This window comes from Paramisgurnus dabryanus, chromosome 21, assembly GCF_030506205.2.
Source record: "Paramisgurnus dabryanus chromosome 21, PD_genome_1.1, whole genome shotgun sequence".
In the NCBI taxonomy this organism is placed as follows: domain Eukaryota; kingdom Metazoa; phylum Chordata; class Actinopteri; order Cypriniformes; family Cobitidae; genus Paramisgurnus; species Paramisgurnus dabryanus.
The window spans coordinates 20889775-20909905 of record NC_133357.1 but is presented as its reverse complement, the minus strand read 5'-3'; the positions used below and the strand labels follow the sequence as shown (position 1 = coordinate 20909905).

General features: G+C 37.1%; 1 protein-coding gene across 3 annotated transcripts in view; it reads left to right on the top strand.

Moving 5' to 3' along the window:
- The first annotated feature begins 7968 nt into the window (after positions 1 to 7968).
- lama5 (laminin, alpha 5) overlaps positions 7969 to 20131 on the top strand; it is a 104232-nt gene continuing 92069 nt past the window's right edge. For all 3 annotated transcript variants that reach the window (XM_065286204.2, XM_065286203.2, XM_065286202.2), the window contains exons 1-2: positions 7969 to 8463; positions 11952 to 12104. In XM_065286204.2, the coding sequence (XP_065142276.1) occupies positions 8152 to 8463; positions 11952 to 12104 (465 nt within the window). In that variant the 5' untranslated portion in view covers positions 7969 to 8151. The remainder of the gene's footprint in view (positions 8464 to 11951; positions 12105 to 20131) is intronic.

Sequence of the window (20131 nt, the reverse complement as noted above, 5' to 3'; positions counted from 1 at the left end):
TTGGTGTTTATCTCTGCTCCTCTGGATCAATCTTCAGTACTTTTTTTAAAGACATTTTGCTACTATCTTGTTTTCAAAACTGCATCAGTATAGTAGATACCGATTATTGTAGCTAACCGTATACTAGTCAAAAGGGTTTTTTTTACATTTCTAATAATAAATTCATCACTTGCAATAGTACAAAAGTATAGAAACTTTGCTGTAACCAACAAGAATGTTAAGTAGATTTACAGAGTAACACAAATATCTTTGAGTCTATATACTGTAAATATATTGGGATGTTAGTGGCTCATTGATGGTTTAAACCATAAATTACTGACCCATAAAAATGTCCACTCCTCATCCAGGAGATATTTCACCACTAGGTGGCAATAGCGAACTTATTTTAATGACACATTCAGACTAAAAATACAGAAACACGTCAGGAGTGAACGTGTTTATTCTCTAGTAAATGAAGGTGTGGGTAAAACGAGCTGTTTAAAAATAATCCATACCTGCCAAAACTATTGTTAGCCAAAGGATTGGCAAGTCTATTGAAAGCTACTTACGTGTCTGCATTATTAAACTGGTGCAGTTGTATTTTAACATCGATAATAATACCCAGATTTACAGAGTAACAATGAATTTTGATCCATCCCAGGTCTTGTGTTATGTCTCCTAACTAAACATAATAATAATTTGTATTATTTAATGGTATTTATGTTATACATTATTATTAAAAGTCTCACGCATCTTCCGTTAATAAGCGAGGTCGGTTTCATACAGTGCTGCGCCGTTCGATCGATGAAAGACGTCGAAATACCGCGAGAGCTGTTTTATCGATTTGCTCTCGCAGTGTTTAGACGTCATTTGCCGATCGGTCTGCGCAGTGCCGCATGGGTCAAACCAACCACACACCTGCGAATCTGCGATGCGACCGAAAAGACGACGTGGAAGTAAGCAAGCGTGAGATTTTCACACGCCTCTGAAACAGGTGTGCAACTTTACTCTCTTTACTCTGTCATCAGGTCGCTTTTTATCTCTTCTAGTTATTTCTTTTTCCTGACTGTGGTGGGTTTTCTGAAATGTTTCTCCTGTACTATAATCAACTGTGACTTGAAGCAATTATTTGTAAAACAGCCTGCACTCATGTCGGTCGTTTGCTTTATTTGTGACAACTGTTGTAAGTAATTTAATCTGTTGTAGGTTGTTGTCTTGCTTTAGTGGCCCTTTCTGTTACATAGGTTCTGACAGACTGTTGTTTACTTTGTCTTTTCTGTCATTATCTGGTCTATAGAGCTTGCTTGGGGAGGTTATTCATCTCGAATACTGATGTCACAAAAATGCATTTTCCCATTAAGACAGGAAGATGAGAAATTTCAGTGTTATGGATGTGAAATTGTAGGCCAAAAATAAAAATATAATTTCTCAGAAAATGTTTTTATTATCAATATATTGAACCATCTGTTTATATAAAAGTGCATTTTTTTTTTACTTGTCAAAAATGACAATTGTTTCCCTTATGGCTCGTTTGGGATCATTTAGAGTCCTTTGAAACTCTGTAGAAACTGCAATTTTAAACTGCATTAAAACTGTTAAGTGTTGGGGTCCATTAAAGTCCATTAAATGAGAAAAATCATGGAATGTTTTCCTCAAAAAGCTTAATTTCTTCTCAACTGAACAAAGAAATACATCAACATTTTGAATGACATGGCGGTGAGTAAATATCTGGATTTTTTTTTTAATGGACTAATCCTTTAAAAATTAAATTTAGATTATTTGCCATGTAACGCTATTGCTGCAGTGACTGTCAGTCATGCAAATAGAAACAATAATTGTTTATAGCATACAGTATAAGATAAAGTATGAATGTGTGTATTGTGGATTAAACAAGAATGGAAGAATTTACGAGAGGGCAGAACTGTTATCATAAGTAATTAAATGGTTAAATAAATGCTTGAAAATGTAAACAGAGACCTCACATTGGTATTTAAGCCTCTAAAAATGGACTTCTGAGATATAAATGTAAGATTTAAAATTAATTAAGTTTGTGTAGATAAATTTCTCTGTATTTGGGTAAATTCGATGAGAAATGTCTAAGTTCACATCAGATAGTCTTATCAAGGGTGAAGATTTGGTTTGAACATTGGGGGGTTTAATGAACTTTTAATTAATTATTTTGGTGAGCCAAGTTGTTTGTTGTGCTTGTTTTGTCAGACCAGATTGCATGTTCTTCTTGTGAGATCTGGCAACACTGCTTGTTGGTCACATTTGTTTTCTGTGATCGGGTGTGCATGTTCTCTGTGAGATTTATATACTCCCTCATTCTGAAGGCTATAGAGGGTTGTCTATGTGGTCGAAATGCTTCACCGCTCATTTAAAGAGACTTCCGGACTTTTGTTCCCTCAACCCTCTAAAATTTTGTCTCTTCTATCTTGTAACTTCAAAGCAGATGAGCTTGGCAAAACTAATGGAAAAGAGAAAAGAAGCACTGTTTTTTTAAATTGGATGTTTAGGGGGTTCATAAAAATGACACAAACCTGTAAATACATGCTATTTAGACAGACATTTACGCGTCTGCTTTTCTACGCACACGCATGCACTTACATGCAAGCGTTATAGCGTCTTCAGGCAGTATTCCAGAACAATAAATGCTCATATTAGGAAATATATGCCCATAGGCTGTATTTATCTTTAAAAGTGATGATGATATTTGTTTGGATTATGAACATTACATTTACATTTACATTTAGTCATTTAGCAGACGCTTTTGTCCAAAGCGACTTACAAGTGAGGTAAACAATAGAAGCAATTATGGCAACATAAGAACAGCAATACATAAGTGCACTGGAACTAGTCTCATCAAGTCCAACACAATATACATAGCCAAGGGTTTGTTAGTAATTTTTTTATTTTTAAAGATAAAGAGGAAGGTAAATAGAGAAAGAGATAAAGAGAAGGTAACTAAATAAAGATGGTAAATCTGTAATTAGGAAGTTAGGTAATGATGGAAGAGATGGGTTTTTAGCCGAGTCTTAAAGACATCTACAGTGTCAGCTGATCGTGTCACGACCGGCAGATCATTATTCAGAATGGTGCCAGCTCTTTGCTAAAAATACATTTTTTGTGTGATAGCTAGTCTGCCTAAGAGACTTTAGTCCGGTATCCATTGTGCCCATAAGACTCCGGGATTAAGACCTAAAATCCATGTGTACAACTACAACCATGTTTTTTGTGGAAGCATTCATCATTGATCTCTGCTAGTGGCTGAATGATCTTTAAAGCCCTGTCTTTGCTATTTTAATTTACACCTGAAATAATAAATGAAGAAAACCTTTTTTTTTTTTTTACGTGTTAGTATTCTTATTACACATTTGCATCATGCATGTACTTACCCATCACAAAAGTGCATAGTATATTGGGACACAGCAGCTGTTTTTTATTGGTAGAGCAATACCAGATGAATGTCTCACTTTGCCGTCTCCCTTTATAAATGCAGAACTAGGTGTTGAGATCACAGTTAAAATATTTACGTGTGGATTGAGGGCTCTGACAGGCAAAGCAGGTGGTGTTTTGTGTGTGCTGGACAGGGTTGACTCTTTCATTTCAGCATTTTTTTTCCCATTGTCCCACAGTAAATGCATCCGTATCATTATCTAGTCATGCAAAAGCAAGTTACTTTTTGACTTCTCAAGTTTAGAGTTATAGCTACATCCTTACTTGTTTGTGTCCTTAAGGGGATACTCCAGCCAAATGTCAAAATTACCCAATGATTTGCTCACCCTCAAGCAATCCGAGATACATTTGTCCTTTATTAACCCGTTGGAGCTATGTGGATGCACTTTTTGTGGCTTTAAAGTCAGAAGTTGTTCCCTGATCCCTGTTTTCTCCCATTATAAGCTTGGAGGAGCATGGACATTTACTTGGCATCATGATGGCAACCGGCAAGCTTGTATTTTATTAACAGAAACTATACAAATGTATCTTTCTTATCATATGCACACTTAGTTAATCCAAAAAGTCCAGCTTAGGCAGGTGAAAAGGTACTAGGAAGCATGACAGAGTCATAGATCTAAGCTTCAGTGCTTGCCCGATCATGTCTGTGGTCTGTTGTTTGAAGTATTAAGATACCACATCAGAGCTGTGTTTTAGACACAACACAACTTCCTCTGAACTTCATCAAACAATCTCACAGACGCTTAACAAATAATTGTTTGTCTGAACGAGAAAAAGTGCATGTTTGCTAGCGAAAAAATGACTTTGATTACTAATGAAACAAAATGTAGGCACACTGATTAAATAGCAAATTTCAGATAAATAATCTTTGATCTGTTTGAATTTCTTTGGGTGTCTATGAAGTTTAGTTGAATTAGGTGCAAGTATCAGGGCTATTAGAGTCAAGGGGAGTAGTAATACTCAAACAGCCCCTTTCATCTCTTGTCTTTCAGTTGACTCTCTTTGTAAAGGAAGTATGTGACAGCTGGACGGCATGTCCTTCATCCTTCTATTGTGAGATTTGTATACGGTTCATTCAGTGTACCGGCCATGTGTAATGTGTTCTTGTTTAAGAGTGAATGAGAGTTAGGTTGACTCCAAACTTCCTAAGTCAAACATTTAACTGAACCCTGACGGTTTGTTGTGATACTGCTCTGAGTGTGAAGTTCAGAGGTCAATATGTGAAGGACAGACAGCGATGAAGCTGAATATCTGTGTGTCAGCGTTGAGCATCATTCATTAAAAGTAAACAGAAAAAGGTTGTAGGGTGTGTTTTTGTTAATGGAAAATAACCAAATATATGTATATGCATATATGTTAAAATCAGAACATTTAAGTATACAAGTTGAGTCATAATAAAGTGAAATGACACAGGGAATAAGAATTGAACACACTTTATTTAATACTTTGTAGAAAGACTTTGTTGGTGATTATAGCTTCTAGACGTCTCTTGTATGGAGAGACCAGTCGTCTGCATTGCTCATGAGTGATTCTGGCCCATTCTTCCACACAAATGGTCTTTAAATCTTTAAGGGTTCTTGGGCCTCTTTTATGAACTTTGATCTTCAGTTCTCTCCATAGATTTTCAATGGGATTTAGGTCAGTTGATGTACTGACCACTTTATTGTTTCCTTGGCCTTGTGTTTGGGATCATTGTCTTGCTGAAATGTCCACCCTCTTTTCATTTTCAGCTTTCTGGTAGATGGCAGCAGATTTTTATCCAGAATGTCCCGGAACATTTCTCCATTAATCCTGCCTTCAATAATATGAAGTCTGCCAGTACCCCTTGCTGAAAAAGCACCTCCAAACCATGATACTATAGTCTCCCACAGGCTTCTCCAAACTTTTGCAAACTTTTTGCTTTTACCCATCTTGAAGTCTTTCCTGTGTGCCTCCTGAGTAATGACAGGCCTTTATTGGCCATCAATTGGGACTAAAGCAGCTGATATCAATTAGTACTAATAGGGGGCAGGGTTTCTCTCTCAATACTGACAGATTTCAGGTGATCTCCTGGCTTTCTATGCCATTTTGCAACTTGTTCTCTTCATGTGTTCAAAACTAATTCCCTGTGTCATTTTACTTTATTTATTATGACTCAACTTGTATACTTAAATGTTCTGATTTCTTTGTATGAATTCAATATTTGGCTTGATGGCTACATCTGGTGAAAATTTTGTGTCAATAGCCCACTTTGAAATCCCCTTACTGATAAAAATGCTGATGTGTCAAATACTTATTTTCCCCACTGTATGTACATTATATTGTGTCTATATTTTAGAGATGCACCGATATATCGGGCAATAATCGGTATCGCCAATAGCAGCAATCAGCTATTACCCAATAGTTTAAAAACAGCAAAGTTTGGGATTTTTTGCCCTTTTTTGAGGCTTGACACTGGGCACTGTTTGCTTTTGTTGTATGGAAAATTTTACGTTTGACTAATCCGTTGCTGTTTTTAAACCCTCTTGGGAAAGTTGTATTTACAAGCACTGTTTCTTAATTACAATGAGATGTGCATTTTTGTTTGAAGAAAATATATCTATTGAATGTATTATCTCTATTCTTTATGTCTTTATGTATTAACTTTTATAAATTGGCTACCTTGTAAAATTTGTACTAATTGCTGTGAGATACGGCTGTGTATATGAGCTGGATGTTTGTCAGTTAAAGAATCTTGGCAGATTCAAACTGGCATTGGTAATAAGTTGTAAATGTGACTGTTGCCTCAGAGAGTTTCAATTGAGGTCCAGAGTTTCCACAAGTAATTTTAACTTTATCCATGTGTTCCTCAACACGTTACTCTAATCATGGTGCCATGAAACCAACATGTGACTCTTGTTAGCTGCTTTTGTGCGCTCAGATTTATTCAAAAGAAAAGTATAAACTTTTTGGGGTTTTAATATGTGTGATATCTGTGTGTGTGTGTGTGTGTGTGCGCGCGCACGAGTGCGTGTGTGTTTTACGACTATTGAGAGGGGCGCTGGCCAAAATGACGGAAGAAGAAAACACCTGCCTCTCTCTCTCTCTCTCTCTCTCTCTCTCTCTTTCTTTGCTCTCTGCTGCGCTGCCATTTAATTAAACCTCAGGTGCTGTAGACTGAAAAAAAACGAAAGCCTGAGATTGTGTGAGGCATGTGAATGAGCTTTAGTTAGGAAACCTCAGAGTCAGAGAGTTCACGCTGGTGTAATGCTGCACGCTCTGGTGAAGCTACAAATGCTGCTAGTCTGTTCTGTTGTGACATTTGATTTATCCTTTTAACACTGTAACTTTTAAAAAAGGACAAACATCTATTGTGTTAATAAAATGCAATAATTGCAATAAAATATCCTGTGATTGTAAGTACAAAGATTTTCTTTGAACTTTTTGTGGAACAAAGTTTTTTGGAGAACCAGAGAACCAGTTTATAATACTCATAAAAAAGTACTTTGATAACACCATGTTTTTGGGGATACAGTGGTTTGCAATAACTCAATGCATTGTATAGGTTTTGTGATAATACTATTTCATCCTTTTGTCATTGTAGAGTGCTAAAGCCACAGTACTGCCTTATAAGCCCTTGGGAAAATCAAAAATAGTTTATTATAGTAAAAAGTGTTGTAACCATGATCTTTTCGCCGATTAATTTTTATTTAATTTTATTATAAATGTCATGGTTATTATAGTAAGGTCATAGTAAATGTGTGGCTACTATGGTTTTAATACAAATACCATCATCTTCGGTTACTATAGTAAAACTATGGTTAGTTTTCCTAATGATGTGCACCTTAAAGACAAAATTAAAGCATTGAAAATATCAAAATACTTCATAAAAAGTAAACTCCAAGGCGTTTAATAAAAATGTATATGCTATAATCAGGTGTTCAAGCACTGACGCATCACCTTTTCATTGGGTCTCGTAGGGCAGTGGTTCCCAAACTTTTTCAGCGTGCGGCCCCCATTGTGTACGGTGCATTTCTTTGCGGCCCCCCAAAGAAAATTTGTGACAAAAAACTGTTCTAAAACTCAATATTTTAATAAAAAAAAACATTAAATTATACAAAAAGTAGTGCTTTTGGTTAGTAGCCTTATTTTTTTAGGTTTAATTACACAGAATTCATGATAAATTAATGTATTTCATAAAATGTCATAAAACTGCCCCCCCTGGCACCATCTCGCGGCCCCCAGTTTGAAAACCACTGTCGTAGAGTGACAAAAAACTGTTCTAAAACTCAACATTTTAATAAAAAAAAAAACATTAAATTATACAAAAAAGTAGTGCTTTTGGTTAGTAGCCTTATTTTTTTAGGTTAAATTACACAGAATTCATGATAAATTAATGTATTTCATAAAATGTCATAAAACTGCCCCCCCCCCGGCACCATCTCGAGGCCCCCAGTTTGAAAACCACTGTCGTAGGGTGACAGAACGAGAGAGAGAGAGAGAGAGAGAGAGAGAGAGAGAGAGAGAGAGAGAGAGCATATGCACTGCCCCTCTCTTTACCCATTAGCAATACATACGCACTGCACTGCACAGAAAGTTACAGAGAGAGAGTTGTGAAGGTGCCCACCGAATCAAAGTGCATTTCTCTCTATTTTTGTGGGTTACACAGAGAAAGGAACCGCAAAAGCCTGTCGTTATAAGTCGCTCTCTCCAAATGTGCGTCATCAACACGATAATAAAGTCTCACTGGATATCTGTATGAGTTTCTTCAGTGTCGAGCGTGCGGCACAGGTGAAGATGGCGAAGGGACCGTCACGCGGAATGTCGCTCTTCGCACCGGCGCTCGCGTGTTTATCACTGCTGCTCGTGCGCGGCTCGTCGGCGCAGGATTTGCCCACCAGCGGCGTAAACGGATACAGTTTGCATCCACCGTATTTTAATCTGGCAGAGGGGACAAAAATCACGGCTACGACGACCTGTGGAGTGGACGAGAACGGACACCCGGTTCAAGACCTGTACTGCAAACTTGTTGGGGGGCCTGTGTCCGGAGACCCGAGTCAAACTATTCAGGTAAAAGTTGCGGACAAACGTTATTTTTTCATGTATATATTTTTTTATTTTAAAGCACAATAATTCCTCACGAAACATACTGTAGTTTATACATTAATATATAGTATACTAAAGTTATAGTAAGCTGTAGTAGGCTAAAATATAAACGTTTAGTAATGATTAAATGATACTACAGTATTTACTAGTATTTATCGATACACTAAAGTTAATACTACAGAATAGTGTAGTATTCATTAGCAAAGTGTAGTAATTACTATAATATAACGCAGTAAGTCGCACCACAATTTACCACAGTATAGTTGATCAATTCACTATAGCTTACTAGAATAGTATATAGAATAGAATGTAGTATCCATTTACTGGAATGTATTACTGATGTATTGTATCAGGATGTTTGCTTGTGATGGTATTATATGGTACTTAATGATCCCCATATTCGTTTACCCTGTTATTTTCTTGGTACTTTAAATAATACCATGAAATCTAAATGTTCATAATGCTGTTTGGTGGTAACATGGTCCTTTATTGGTCTATGTTAACTTGTATGTAAACAGAACAACAAGCCAGACTGCTTTTTTTATTGAGAGCACCTGCTCAAGGTAGTGCCAACAACTGGCAAGAGACCTATAATGCTTTATTACCTCTGAAGCCTCATGAACACAAGCGTTTGGAGGCATGATTTGGCTTGTTGGAAAGTAGCTGAAATGTTTAAACATTGTAAAGAGTAAGATGCAACCCCCGTGTAGCAAGTGACTAGGATATTCCTTGAGGAATGTGTGGCATTCCTACGTAAGACCTTGAGGGAGAGAGAGAGATTGTGAGAGAGAAATTTGTACAACACACTTATATAATGTTGCAACCTGTTGTTGGGTTGATTGAGTTATATTAAATAGTGTCTTTAAGTTAAAGTAAAACCGGTTAATTCAGATGCTTGTGAAAACCCAGCCAAAGTAATTTTTTAGTGATTTACAGTTTTCTGCATAAAGTGATCCTATAATGTTAAGAACATTCTGACCTTGATATCTTTAATACTAACTAAGATTGAAATTTGAAATAAATTTTTGAAATCCAATGTTGATGCCTCTAATATCATCATTGAATATGAGACTTTAGCCTGGATTTCACAGGCGGGTCACATTTTGTTTGGTACCTAAGCAAAAGTAAATATATAGTTTTGTTTTCCTACAATAAAACTGGTGACTTGGTTTGTTGTAATAGTAGCTTTGGTATTTTGTTAGAATAATAACACAATTTTGCTTTATTTATAATCAATGGCAATTTTGAGTCATGACTCATGAATTACTCAGTAATTCAGTATCTTTCAATCTCTTATTTTTGTGTTTTATTAAATGACTGTTATTCCAGGCCCTTTATCATCTATAGCTGTTAGTAAAGAGCAGATTGATTGCCAGCAGTTGGATGACGGGAGTGACTTTTTCCTTTCACATGTTTTAATGAGACTCCTGCACATTAAACTCCCACAGTCCTCGGTCTACAGACGTAGCTGACCGTTGCAAAGGATTACTGTTATTTTGAGAGCAACATTCTTTATATTGTTTAAGTCTGCACAAAAAAAAAATGATTCTGAACCTAATTAAATTGAACATAATTCAAATTTGCTCATTTAAGTTATTACAATAATTTTTGGTTTTAATGAAAAATAAGTGGTTTAGCATATCACATGTTTTAACCTCCTAGCTTTGGTTTGGCTTGCATTTTACTGTGCGTTCACACCAGATGCGGAAGAGGCGGAAAAAATGTACTTGAACATTTCGAGTTTACTCGCTTCATTTGCGCATGAAAGGCGCACGTGAAATTCTAGTCATTCAAGACATTCACGCGTAAATTTGCGCCATGGGAGTGGCTTATATAGCTATAAACTTATCAGATTGTTTGACCTCCTTTTTAGATCCTTTTAATTCCTGTAAAAGTACAAAGATGTCTTGTGTAGCGATGATGATTGTCCTATATTGTTGTTTTGTTTTTCTGCCTCAGCTTGCTTCCTGTAATCACGTCACTGCTAGTACAAGCTCCTGATTGGTTAATGCGGCGCGAAAAAGTTCAAATGTTTCAACTCAATTCGTGCGGAACTTGCCATCCACGCCATGCCATTTGCGCTTACCACACCGCAGGATGGCTTTTTTATCTTTGCATTAACTTAACATGTAAATCACTTACGCTTGCCGCCTATTCCGCGTCTGGTGTGAACGCATCATTAGATTTCTTCCAGCTATTTGGGGTTTGGAAGACCATATAAATATAATAACCAAATATTTTTCTTTTAACATGAAGCAGTGTAATTGTCCACATTTGTGTGCTACAGGTTTCAGTTACACAGAATTAAGTATTATGATGCAAACAACAAAAAGTGTGATGTCCACCTATGTGGACATACCAGGTCTTAGGAGGTTAAATGAACCTATGTAAACTTGACTCATTTAAGTTGGACTACATGAATAATTTGTGTTGTATTAAAGCAATATTTCTAAAACTGGGTGCTTTGCAGCATGCTTAGCACGAGGGGAAACCTTCAATCTCTAAAATTAAGCCAACATGAAAGTGACTTAGACTGCAATTCATCGACGGGCCGCTGGAGTCTGGGTCCAAAAGGGAGTCAATTCCGAAAAAGACCCCCATGTTGAAAATGCCCAACTTTACAGTACAAAATAATATGTTTACAGTACAAAAAGTAATTTTGGTCTATAAAGCTAATTTTGCCCTTCATGAAAACTGTGAGGGGGTGAATTTATTTTGTAACTCATCTGTTTAAATTATATTAAGCCAATAGACTCTAAAAAATATGGACGTAGTGTTCGTGACGTCACCCATAGGTGTGTGAAGAGCTTTTTTGAAGCCAATAGTAGGCGGTCCCTGCCGTCACCATTTCAGCTGCACATCACTCATGGATACCCAAAAATGGGTAAAGAGGCGGGATGTGGGTGAAGCTTAGGTGGCTCGTTGTGGAAACCACACCCGCCTAGCTCAACCCTATTGACAGCTGTGGCAGTTCACCCATCAATCAAGTGGCCACACCCTTAATTATGCAGACCTTTAAGGGTTAATGTAATTTAAACGGATGAATTCCCCAAAAAATTCACAATTTTCATGAAGCTTTGACTACGTTAATAGAAATGAACTGATAAGAAAAGGAAACCTAGAATGTCAACATTGGAACTTTCTGACCTTAGAGAGATTGAGTTTCTCTTTCAATAACAGGATGACAGTTAGTTAAGTAAATCTTAATTTGCTCTGGTGATGGAGGCTTGTAAGATCAGAAGTTAAAAAAGAAACACTGTCCTAGATTAACCAGCAGCCACAAACCAGGACTGATAATGTGATGTGCTTGTGTGCTGCACTTGTGCAAAGTTTCAAAAATGTTTCCGTTTAAAGTTCATATTATGGTTCAGCATTTTATATCTGTTCTATATCTAAGCTCTTGCGATTTAGTTTTTTGATATTTTAATCAGCTCATTTATGCCATTTCACAGGGCCAGTACTGTGACATCTGTACCTCTGAAGACACAAACAGGGCTCACCCTATCAGCAATGCCATCGATGGAACCGAACGATGGTGGCAAAGCCCTCCCCTCTCCCGCAGTACGAAATACAACGAGGTCAACGTCACACTGGACTTAGGACAGGTATGTTACCTCTGCGTTCCTTATATCTGCCTAACTCTTTTTATCACACACCCACACACACGTATTGAATTAAGATTACTCAGCGTACAGTAGGGACATCTGATACTGTGCGCCACAGCAGACGCTTTTGTGGATTGCACATTGGTGTTGAATTTCAAGGGTGGATCCAAAGTTGAATCTAATCTATTCATACTTGGGACAGGATTTCACCTGGAGTTTTTTGCTAACAGTGTCTTGGCAATGTTTATCATAGGCTGTTATTGCAGAATAGATGAATAGCTTTTGAGAGTCTCCTACACATATTCAGCTTCTGATTCAGCATTTCCAGTGGCTTCTACATAAAGAGTGTGCACTGCTAAATTTGTTGACACCACCCCAAAAGTGGACTAAAGAGATGGATTAAAACACCAGGTGTGAACGGACATGTGGGTCTCTTGTCCACTTGTTATCCGATCAACCAAAACGTATCTTAAAGTGCACCTATTTCAATGCTAAAAACAATGTTATTTGGTGTATTTGGTGTAATACAATGTGTCCGTGTGGTTTATGGTTAAAAAAAAAACACATTATTTTCCACATACCGTACACTTTTGTAGCTCTAGATATACTGCCTTCCTCAAATGCTTTGATTTTGTACAAAGCGTTGTGGCCCTGATTGGCCAGCTAATCTGTACGTTGTGATTGGCCTGAATACCTCTGATGTCGGAAATGTGACGCTCCTTACCATGTTTGAAAGATTCGCTCACAATGCAATGCTAACAGGAGTTAACTTACAGGCTGTGAGTCCGAAGCGGGAGGAATTATGATAATGTCGGTCATGTCCACATCACCAATCCCAGGAAGTAAACTGTTGCCTACAATCCATGTGTTTGTTGTAGTCCAAGGAAAGAGATTTACGTTAGAGATGATAGCCCGCGTCATCATTTGCTTTGGGGTTTGTACCTTTTGCATATCGTAACCATGTGCTAATACCCACTTACACACCAAAAGGAAATGTAAAATCGTGAATCGGACCATAGTTGCTCTTTAATATCTCAATCTTTTTTTCCCAAGTTTTGCAATGAATGGATTTTGGCGGTCGTTTGTTATATGGCTGCTGTTTTCAGCTTTAACTAAACCAGTTTTTTTAACTCTATGATTCCAAGGACCCCCAAATATGAACCCCAATAAGTGAGATAAAGGGGACTGTAATAAAAAAACACACTAGGAAGATATAAAGAAAATCTAAATGATTCTGAAATGTTTGTAGCAAGAGATAAATGCCTAATAAATACAAACATTTTTTTTTACTTTTTTCTCTGAAATTTACTGTGGACCCCCTAGAACCTCCTGGAGGCCCCCAGACCCCAGTTTGAGCAAGCAAACGAGAGAGAGAGAGAGAGAGAGAGAGAGAGAGATAGAGAGAGAGAGAGGTTTATGAAATGTATATGTTAATGGAATTCCAACTCTTTATCTGACATTTGGGAATGCAGGTAGAGGGAGGGTCTGTGGCTGCTGTGAATGAACTTATCTATGTGTAAACAGTCAAAGAGAAGGACTTTTTGTTACACAGGTATGAGGCTTCTTTTGATCCCCCAGAGCAGAAGAATTGCATTGGAATGTTAGTTAACCCAATATCTGTTTCAACCTGTTCAGAGACCCTCCTCTTCCCAAATTCATACCTCAATCTTTCTCTTTTTCTTTCTGTTAAATAACCTCAGGCACTTTACAAGAACTGTGCTTTTTCAAAAGTTCTCACCTGTTGCTGAAAAAAAGTAAATCTTTATAATATTCATCCGGTAGTACTTGTGTTAAAAATGTAACCTTGAATGTCCTTTAAATCGCATTGGATAAAAGCATCTGATAAATGCATAGCCTAAATGTAACCAGGTTTATTCTTAAAAGGATAGTTCACTCAGAAATGAAAATGATGTCATCATTTACTCACCTTCAATTTGTGTCAGACTTGTTTGTATTTCTTTGTTCTGCCAAAGACAAATGTAGATATTCTGAAACATGTTTGTAACCAAGCAGATCTGGGGCACCATTGACTTCTATAGAATATTTTTTCCTGCTTTTGAAGTCAGTGGTGCCCCAGATCTGTTTGATTATATGCATTCTTCAAAATATCTTAATTTGTGTTTAGAAGAACAAAGACATTATTACAGGTGTGGAACAACTTGACAATGAGTAAATGATTACAGAATTTTCATTTTTCAGTGAACTATCCCTTTAAGGGCCATTTCACTAACAGCGATTTGCATTGACAAACTGATGTGAAGTCATTCATTTTAATCAGATGTCATGCTGACATTGGTTTGACTGAGATGTCTTCAAAGGCTGGGGGGAGGGAGGTTTGGAAGACAGCGTATACTGTAGTTGGAGGGATAAAGCTGTTTTAATTGTAGTGGAAGTTAGCCAAAAGCTGAAATTGCTTACAGCACCTTTAAGCTGAAAATGAGCTCCTTTTTTACTCTCTCAGTACACAGAGCTTATAAAAGAGGCCAGCAGACAAAACTCTTTCTCATAACTAATAGCACCTAAATACCTGGAAAATGGCCACGCTAATGTACTTGGCTAAGACTACTTGATCCTTTTTGCGATTACCCTGAAAATAATTACAGGTTAACAACTGAATACTTCAGAATATATATCATCTAGTTTCCATCCCATCAGGAAGCGACTTCCTGATGATACAAGGTATGAATTAAACCTTGTATCAATACAAAGACCAGATCTGTTAGGGGAACAATTATCACTTTTTAAACTTTTTTTTAACTTACAAATTTACTGACATTTACATTTCTTAAAATATTACTAGCGTAAATAACTTGGCTTACCCTTTAAAAAATGCTGGGATATTTTTAATCCAGCATTGGGTCAAAAAATAATGAACCCAATCTGTTGGGTTGTAATTTAACCTTTTAACCCGCTGTTTGTTCAAATATAAACATTTTCTGGGTTAATTTAACCCAAAGTGCATTGTTGTGCCCTTTTTTATATGAAACAATATTTAAAAATAGGTGCAAGCCTGAGCTATGTACGCTGTGTGTGTGTTGTGGGGCGTGGGGTTGAATGCGATTCAATGGGGACTAAAGTACCCCATTGTGTGCCATGTGCAGTGATGGGCATGATGCCAGCTGTAAGAGCCATACAGAAGTAAAGTTTTCCTGCAATTGAGCAAGTCTCTCTCTCTCTCATCCACTTTTACTTTCTCTCTATTTCTGTATAACTGTTGGGAAAGCATTAGAAAGAAGTCATTGAATGTTTCTTTCTCTTTATTTAGAATGGTCACTTGTGTTAGCCTTTGTTCAGTTTTCCCACCACCATCTTTGATATGGTTTAATGTGATCTGGAGCGTGAGCTTTATTTGGTGTGTATATCAGCAGTTGCTGTTTTCCATATATGCATGCTTGGATTTGTTTTGACAATTTTGTGGATTCTCAAAATTAGGTCTCTCACAAATGTGTGCATGAATTATTTGTGGCAGAATTAAAAACAATAAAGTTTCAAGTACCTTTAGTTTTTTATGGTGTCCAACTTTGTATGACAGTTAACTTGATATATGAAATTGTGGTCCAATAATGGCTCAGGTCCATGTTTTCATGTATTTAAATAAGTAAGCTTTTATTTGCCAGTTTTGTCACTCTTTATGTAATTTATGATTTATGTCTGTTGTACAAATGGTGCAGTGTAAGTTAGGCCAAAATGTAACCACAATGGATGGTAGTTTTCCAATTTCCAAGTGTGTTATCCTCCCTTACATACAAGATCCATCATGTTATGTGTGTGTGTGTGTGTGTTTCATAGTCTCAGGTAAGAGACAGCCCAAGCGTGGCTTGAATACTTTGGTAGACAAGGTTCCCATTGTGTAATGTCTTCCCTTATTTTCATTCACTTGAAATGATGGCACTGTTTTTATGTCAGAACTTTTGAACCATATCCAAAAATGAACACTGAGGGAGTCACTGAACTATATGACCAAAATAGTAGGATAGCTTTAAGATAATGTTAAAAGAAAAGAGTGTATGAAGAGGTTATTCTTTGTAAAAGCTTGGCATTCATCACAAATGTGAAGATTTTGTAGATCCACTAGTAGGTTTGACAAAAATATCTTGCATGTTAGAGTAAACAGTTACCTCATTAATTCAGGAGTAATTAAGACACAGCAGGGATGTGATGAACTTCAGCCTCACTGATTCAACATTCACATCGATCACGGCAGAGGTTTTGTTCGCTGCTTTACTGCCGTCCCGACATCCCTGTCGGAGGTGACCTCATTTGCACCTCCGATGCATCTATCTTTGTTGACACCTCAAACATAGATGACCTCTCCTATTATTTATTAAAGAGGCCATATTTTCCACTTTTGTGGCATTTATTTTTCTTGAAATCTGCTTGTAATGTTAGTCAAGGTTTAATATATCAAAATGAGTCTCTCTGATTTTGCTACTGTACATTAAAGACTTCTTTATGCAAATTAACTCTTTTATAATTGTTGAGCTTCTGTACCAGTGAAGTTCATTTTGTTTTTCATCAGGATCACTGTGCTGAATACTGAAAAAACAGCGATATATGAACGTGGATGTTACACCAACCCAATATCATGACAAAGGACAGGACATTTATTTGATTGGTTGGTTTGTGTTTTTGTGGTGTTGTACTGAAATCTCTGGTTCAAAACTCTTCTCCACACACTGAAAAAAATGATTCATTCAATTTACTAAATATTTTTAAGGTAAGTGGTCGCAATCAATTTATTTAACCTACATTTAAACAAAAACATTTGAAAAACAAAACAAAACAAAAAACTTTTGTTCAAATGTAGCTTAAATAAATTGATTGCAACCACTTACCTTAAAACAATCGAGTAAATTACATTTTTAAAAAAATTGTTCCCGGACTCGGATCGATAAAAGTACAGTGAAAGTGCGTGCATCTGGGGGAGTGGGGAGGGGTGACAATCGCGCTGGGGCATGGTTTGGTTTGGATAATGTGAGTGCACCCTAAAAACATCTTGTGTGTTGTGTTTATGCCTGTCTTGACTCCATTTCGCTTAAAAAAACAAGATCTACAGATTAAACGCTTCCATCTTAACTGGTGTTTATGTACCCATTAAACCTAATCTCCGTTTCATCGGGAGCCAAGCACTTGTGTAACCTCAGGTGTGGAGAGTTGAGATGCCAGTTTTACTTTCAGGTCTCTTTCAATGAGGCCATTCGTAATTCTGGTTGTCTTATAAAGAAACGAGTAACCGTCCTCTCAGTAAATGACAAGAGATGGATGACATTAACTTCACTCCCGTTAAGAGGCGGCTCGTGACTGCTCATCCGAGGGGGGCAAATTCAAAATATGTGTTCGGAGTGTCATGTGTGTTGCTTGTGTTTTCAAAATATGTGATCCTATGTTCATCACGTGTTTTGTCAAAATAAGTGCCTGCTGCACACGCGTCAAAACCGTTTATGATAAAAGAGACGCTCACGTTTACAAAATACACGAAAGACACTCCCTTACCAGTAAACTCTGATTATGCATGAGATTATGCGAGTATCTGGCAAACGCGAGCGTCTCTTTTATCATAAACCCTTTAGACGCGTCTGCAGCAGGGACTTATTTTGACAAAACACGTAATACATATAGGATCACTCGACGCGCAGAACACATACTTTGAAATTACGAACCACAAACATGACGGGATACATACATGTTGTGACAAACTTTGCATCGAACCCCCTCGAAAAAGAAGTCACCGGCCGCCACTGCTCCCATTGGTAGTCACTCTTTAAAGTCGCTCGTCATTTGCATAAAGTTGAACTGTACTCAACTTTATCGCGTAGCTGGACACGTCTTTGTGGCCTGTCTTGGACAGTGCGAGCCTCTAGGAGAGTTGAAATCAGGTCAACTTTATGGTAATAAGCTTTGACTCGGTTTGGCAGCAGCCAATTGGAAGGCGAAACCAATAGAAGTCCTTCCTTATAAGAGGATTCCAGAGAATGCATTTGATTGTCCCAGCGTTGGGTAATTTTTAACCCAAGCATGTGTTTTGTCCAATATTTACCCCAACATGAGTCAAAAATAACCCAGCCATTTTAAGAATGTAGGACTGAGATCAAGAATGATTTGGTATACCCAACAGATTCCCATGTGTCATCATTTGTGTTTTGGTTTAAAATCTTAAAATATTTGTCAGTGTGCCCTGAAACCTTCATTCCATCTTGCTTTCATTGACCTTGTCAACCAGTAGCACTGATTTTCATATCTCTTTACTTCCTGACTCCAGAACAGGTTGTTCTTATCTCCTTTATTGACGTAGCTGCAGGGCAGAGTTTCCTCCACTCCTCTCTCAAATATTAGCAGAGCGTTTCAACAGCATTTTTTTGAGACGTTGGGGGAGATGTTGGAAAATAAGTAAAGTTTATTCCATCCCTAATGAAGCGTTGAAGAGGTTTGAGGAGTTCAGCGAGAGGAAGTTAAAGATTAAAAGAGATTAACGTGACAACAGTCAAGAACAAGAACAGAAACTACAGAACGTTGCAATAAAGCATTCTCGGGTTTGCAGTGATTTTGGCTCAAACCTCTGGGTTAATAGTTGAATTTTGTTCGCATTGCAAAGAAGAAAAATACTTTTTCATTCTCTCAGTTGTTTTTCGTAAACACCAATGAGATGAAATGGAGAGCAAATTGAGACTCTGCTTAAACCAAATCAAAAAGATTTTTCTCTCGAGAAAGAAATGTGAATCAGACATTTTAAAAGAGATACATTTTTTAAACTGTGCTCAGATTGGGAAATAAATCAAAATATGAAACCAGTGTGAGTGGTTAAGTAAGGAATAATTGATGACGGGCCATTGAATTATTAGAAAATAATGCACACCCAAGAATTTTCAAATAATTCAAAGGACCGGAGTCAGTTATTCCTCTTATAAAATGTTTTAAAATGGTATAAAATAAGTAAAATTTTCCAAGAAAAATTACCATGCACATTAGTTAATTTTATAGCTCTGTATAAAATTTATTTTCTCTGTATTTGTATGACAACCGTTGTATCAGTTGTTTTAATTAGAAGAAACATGTGACATTTATCTGATGTTATGTGATGGTAATGACAATATTTTTTATTTTACTAATAAATATTTTATATCATAATCCAACAAAATCAGAGCCGTTTATAAAATATCATGTTATGAAATCTCAGGAATCTTTAGGTTCCTTATCTCCATGTCCAAGAGGTTACTTTAAGCGAAATTGTCAGATCTGGATAACCATTTGACACATCAAAGCCAGATGACTGTGGCGGGAGAATCTAAAGCCCTTTTCACACAGAGATTAAGAAAAAAAAAGTAAAATGCGTTCGGCATTTGTCCGGAATCGTTTGATTTTTGGTTAATTCATACTGCCAATGATTTTCCAGAATCTGTGCGTGCATTCACACACATACCGTAAAGATCCTGTAAATACACATGACATATTTAAAGTCCTGCACTTGTTAGTTTTTTTTCCAGGGCATCTGCTAACTTTCCGTAATTTCTCTCGAGAGAAACCATGCGTGCATTTTAGTTTATTACAAGATCATAAGGAGCACATGATGCGCTGTTTTGTCATGCTGGTGAATGATCTCAGCTTCAGCGCGGATATTCTCTGCTTTAGTCCAGCTTTGCCAACATTGTTAATGTTGATCTGCGTTTAAATACCTGTGTCAAAGAGCTGAACCATAACTTCTGGTTGCGCGTCCTCAATACGGCACACGTCTTACAGCATTGTTTCTGCCTTTCGTTCACACAGAATGCTTTCCGCTTTATGGGAGCAATTCCAGAACATTTACAGGACGCATTTGTGTTCACACAGAAGCATCTCTAACAATTTTATGGACATTTTCTGGGACCAAAGTGCTGTGTGAATGAGGTTTTAGATTGTGATGGGGGCTGTGACAGTGAATTCAAGCAGAAATGTGGCAGAGTTCAGCCACAACCCCTGCTACATGTCAGGGCCTGTGTATTCAATCAAGAAAAATACCCACCATCACTTCTCAAAGATCTCACAGCTCTGTA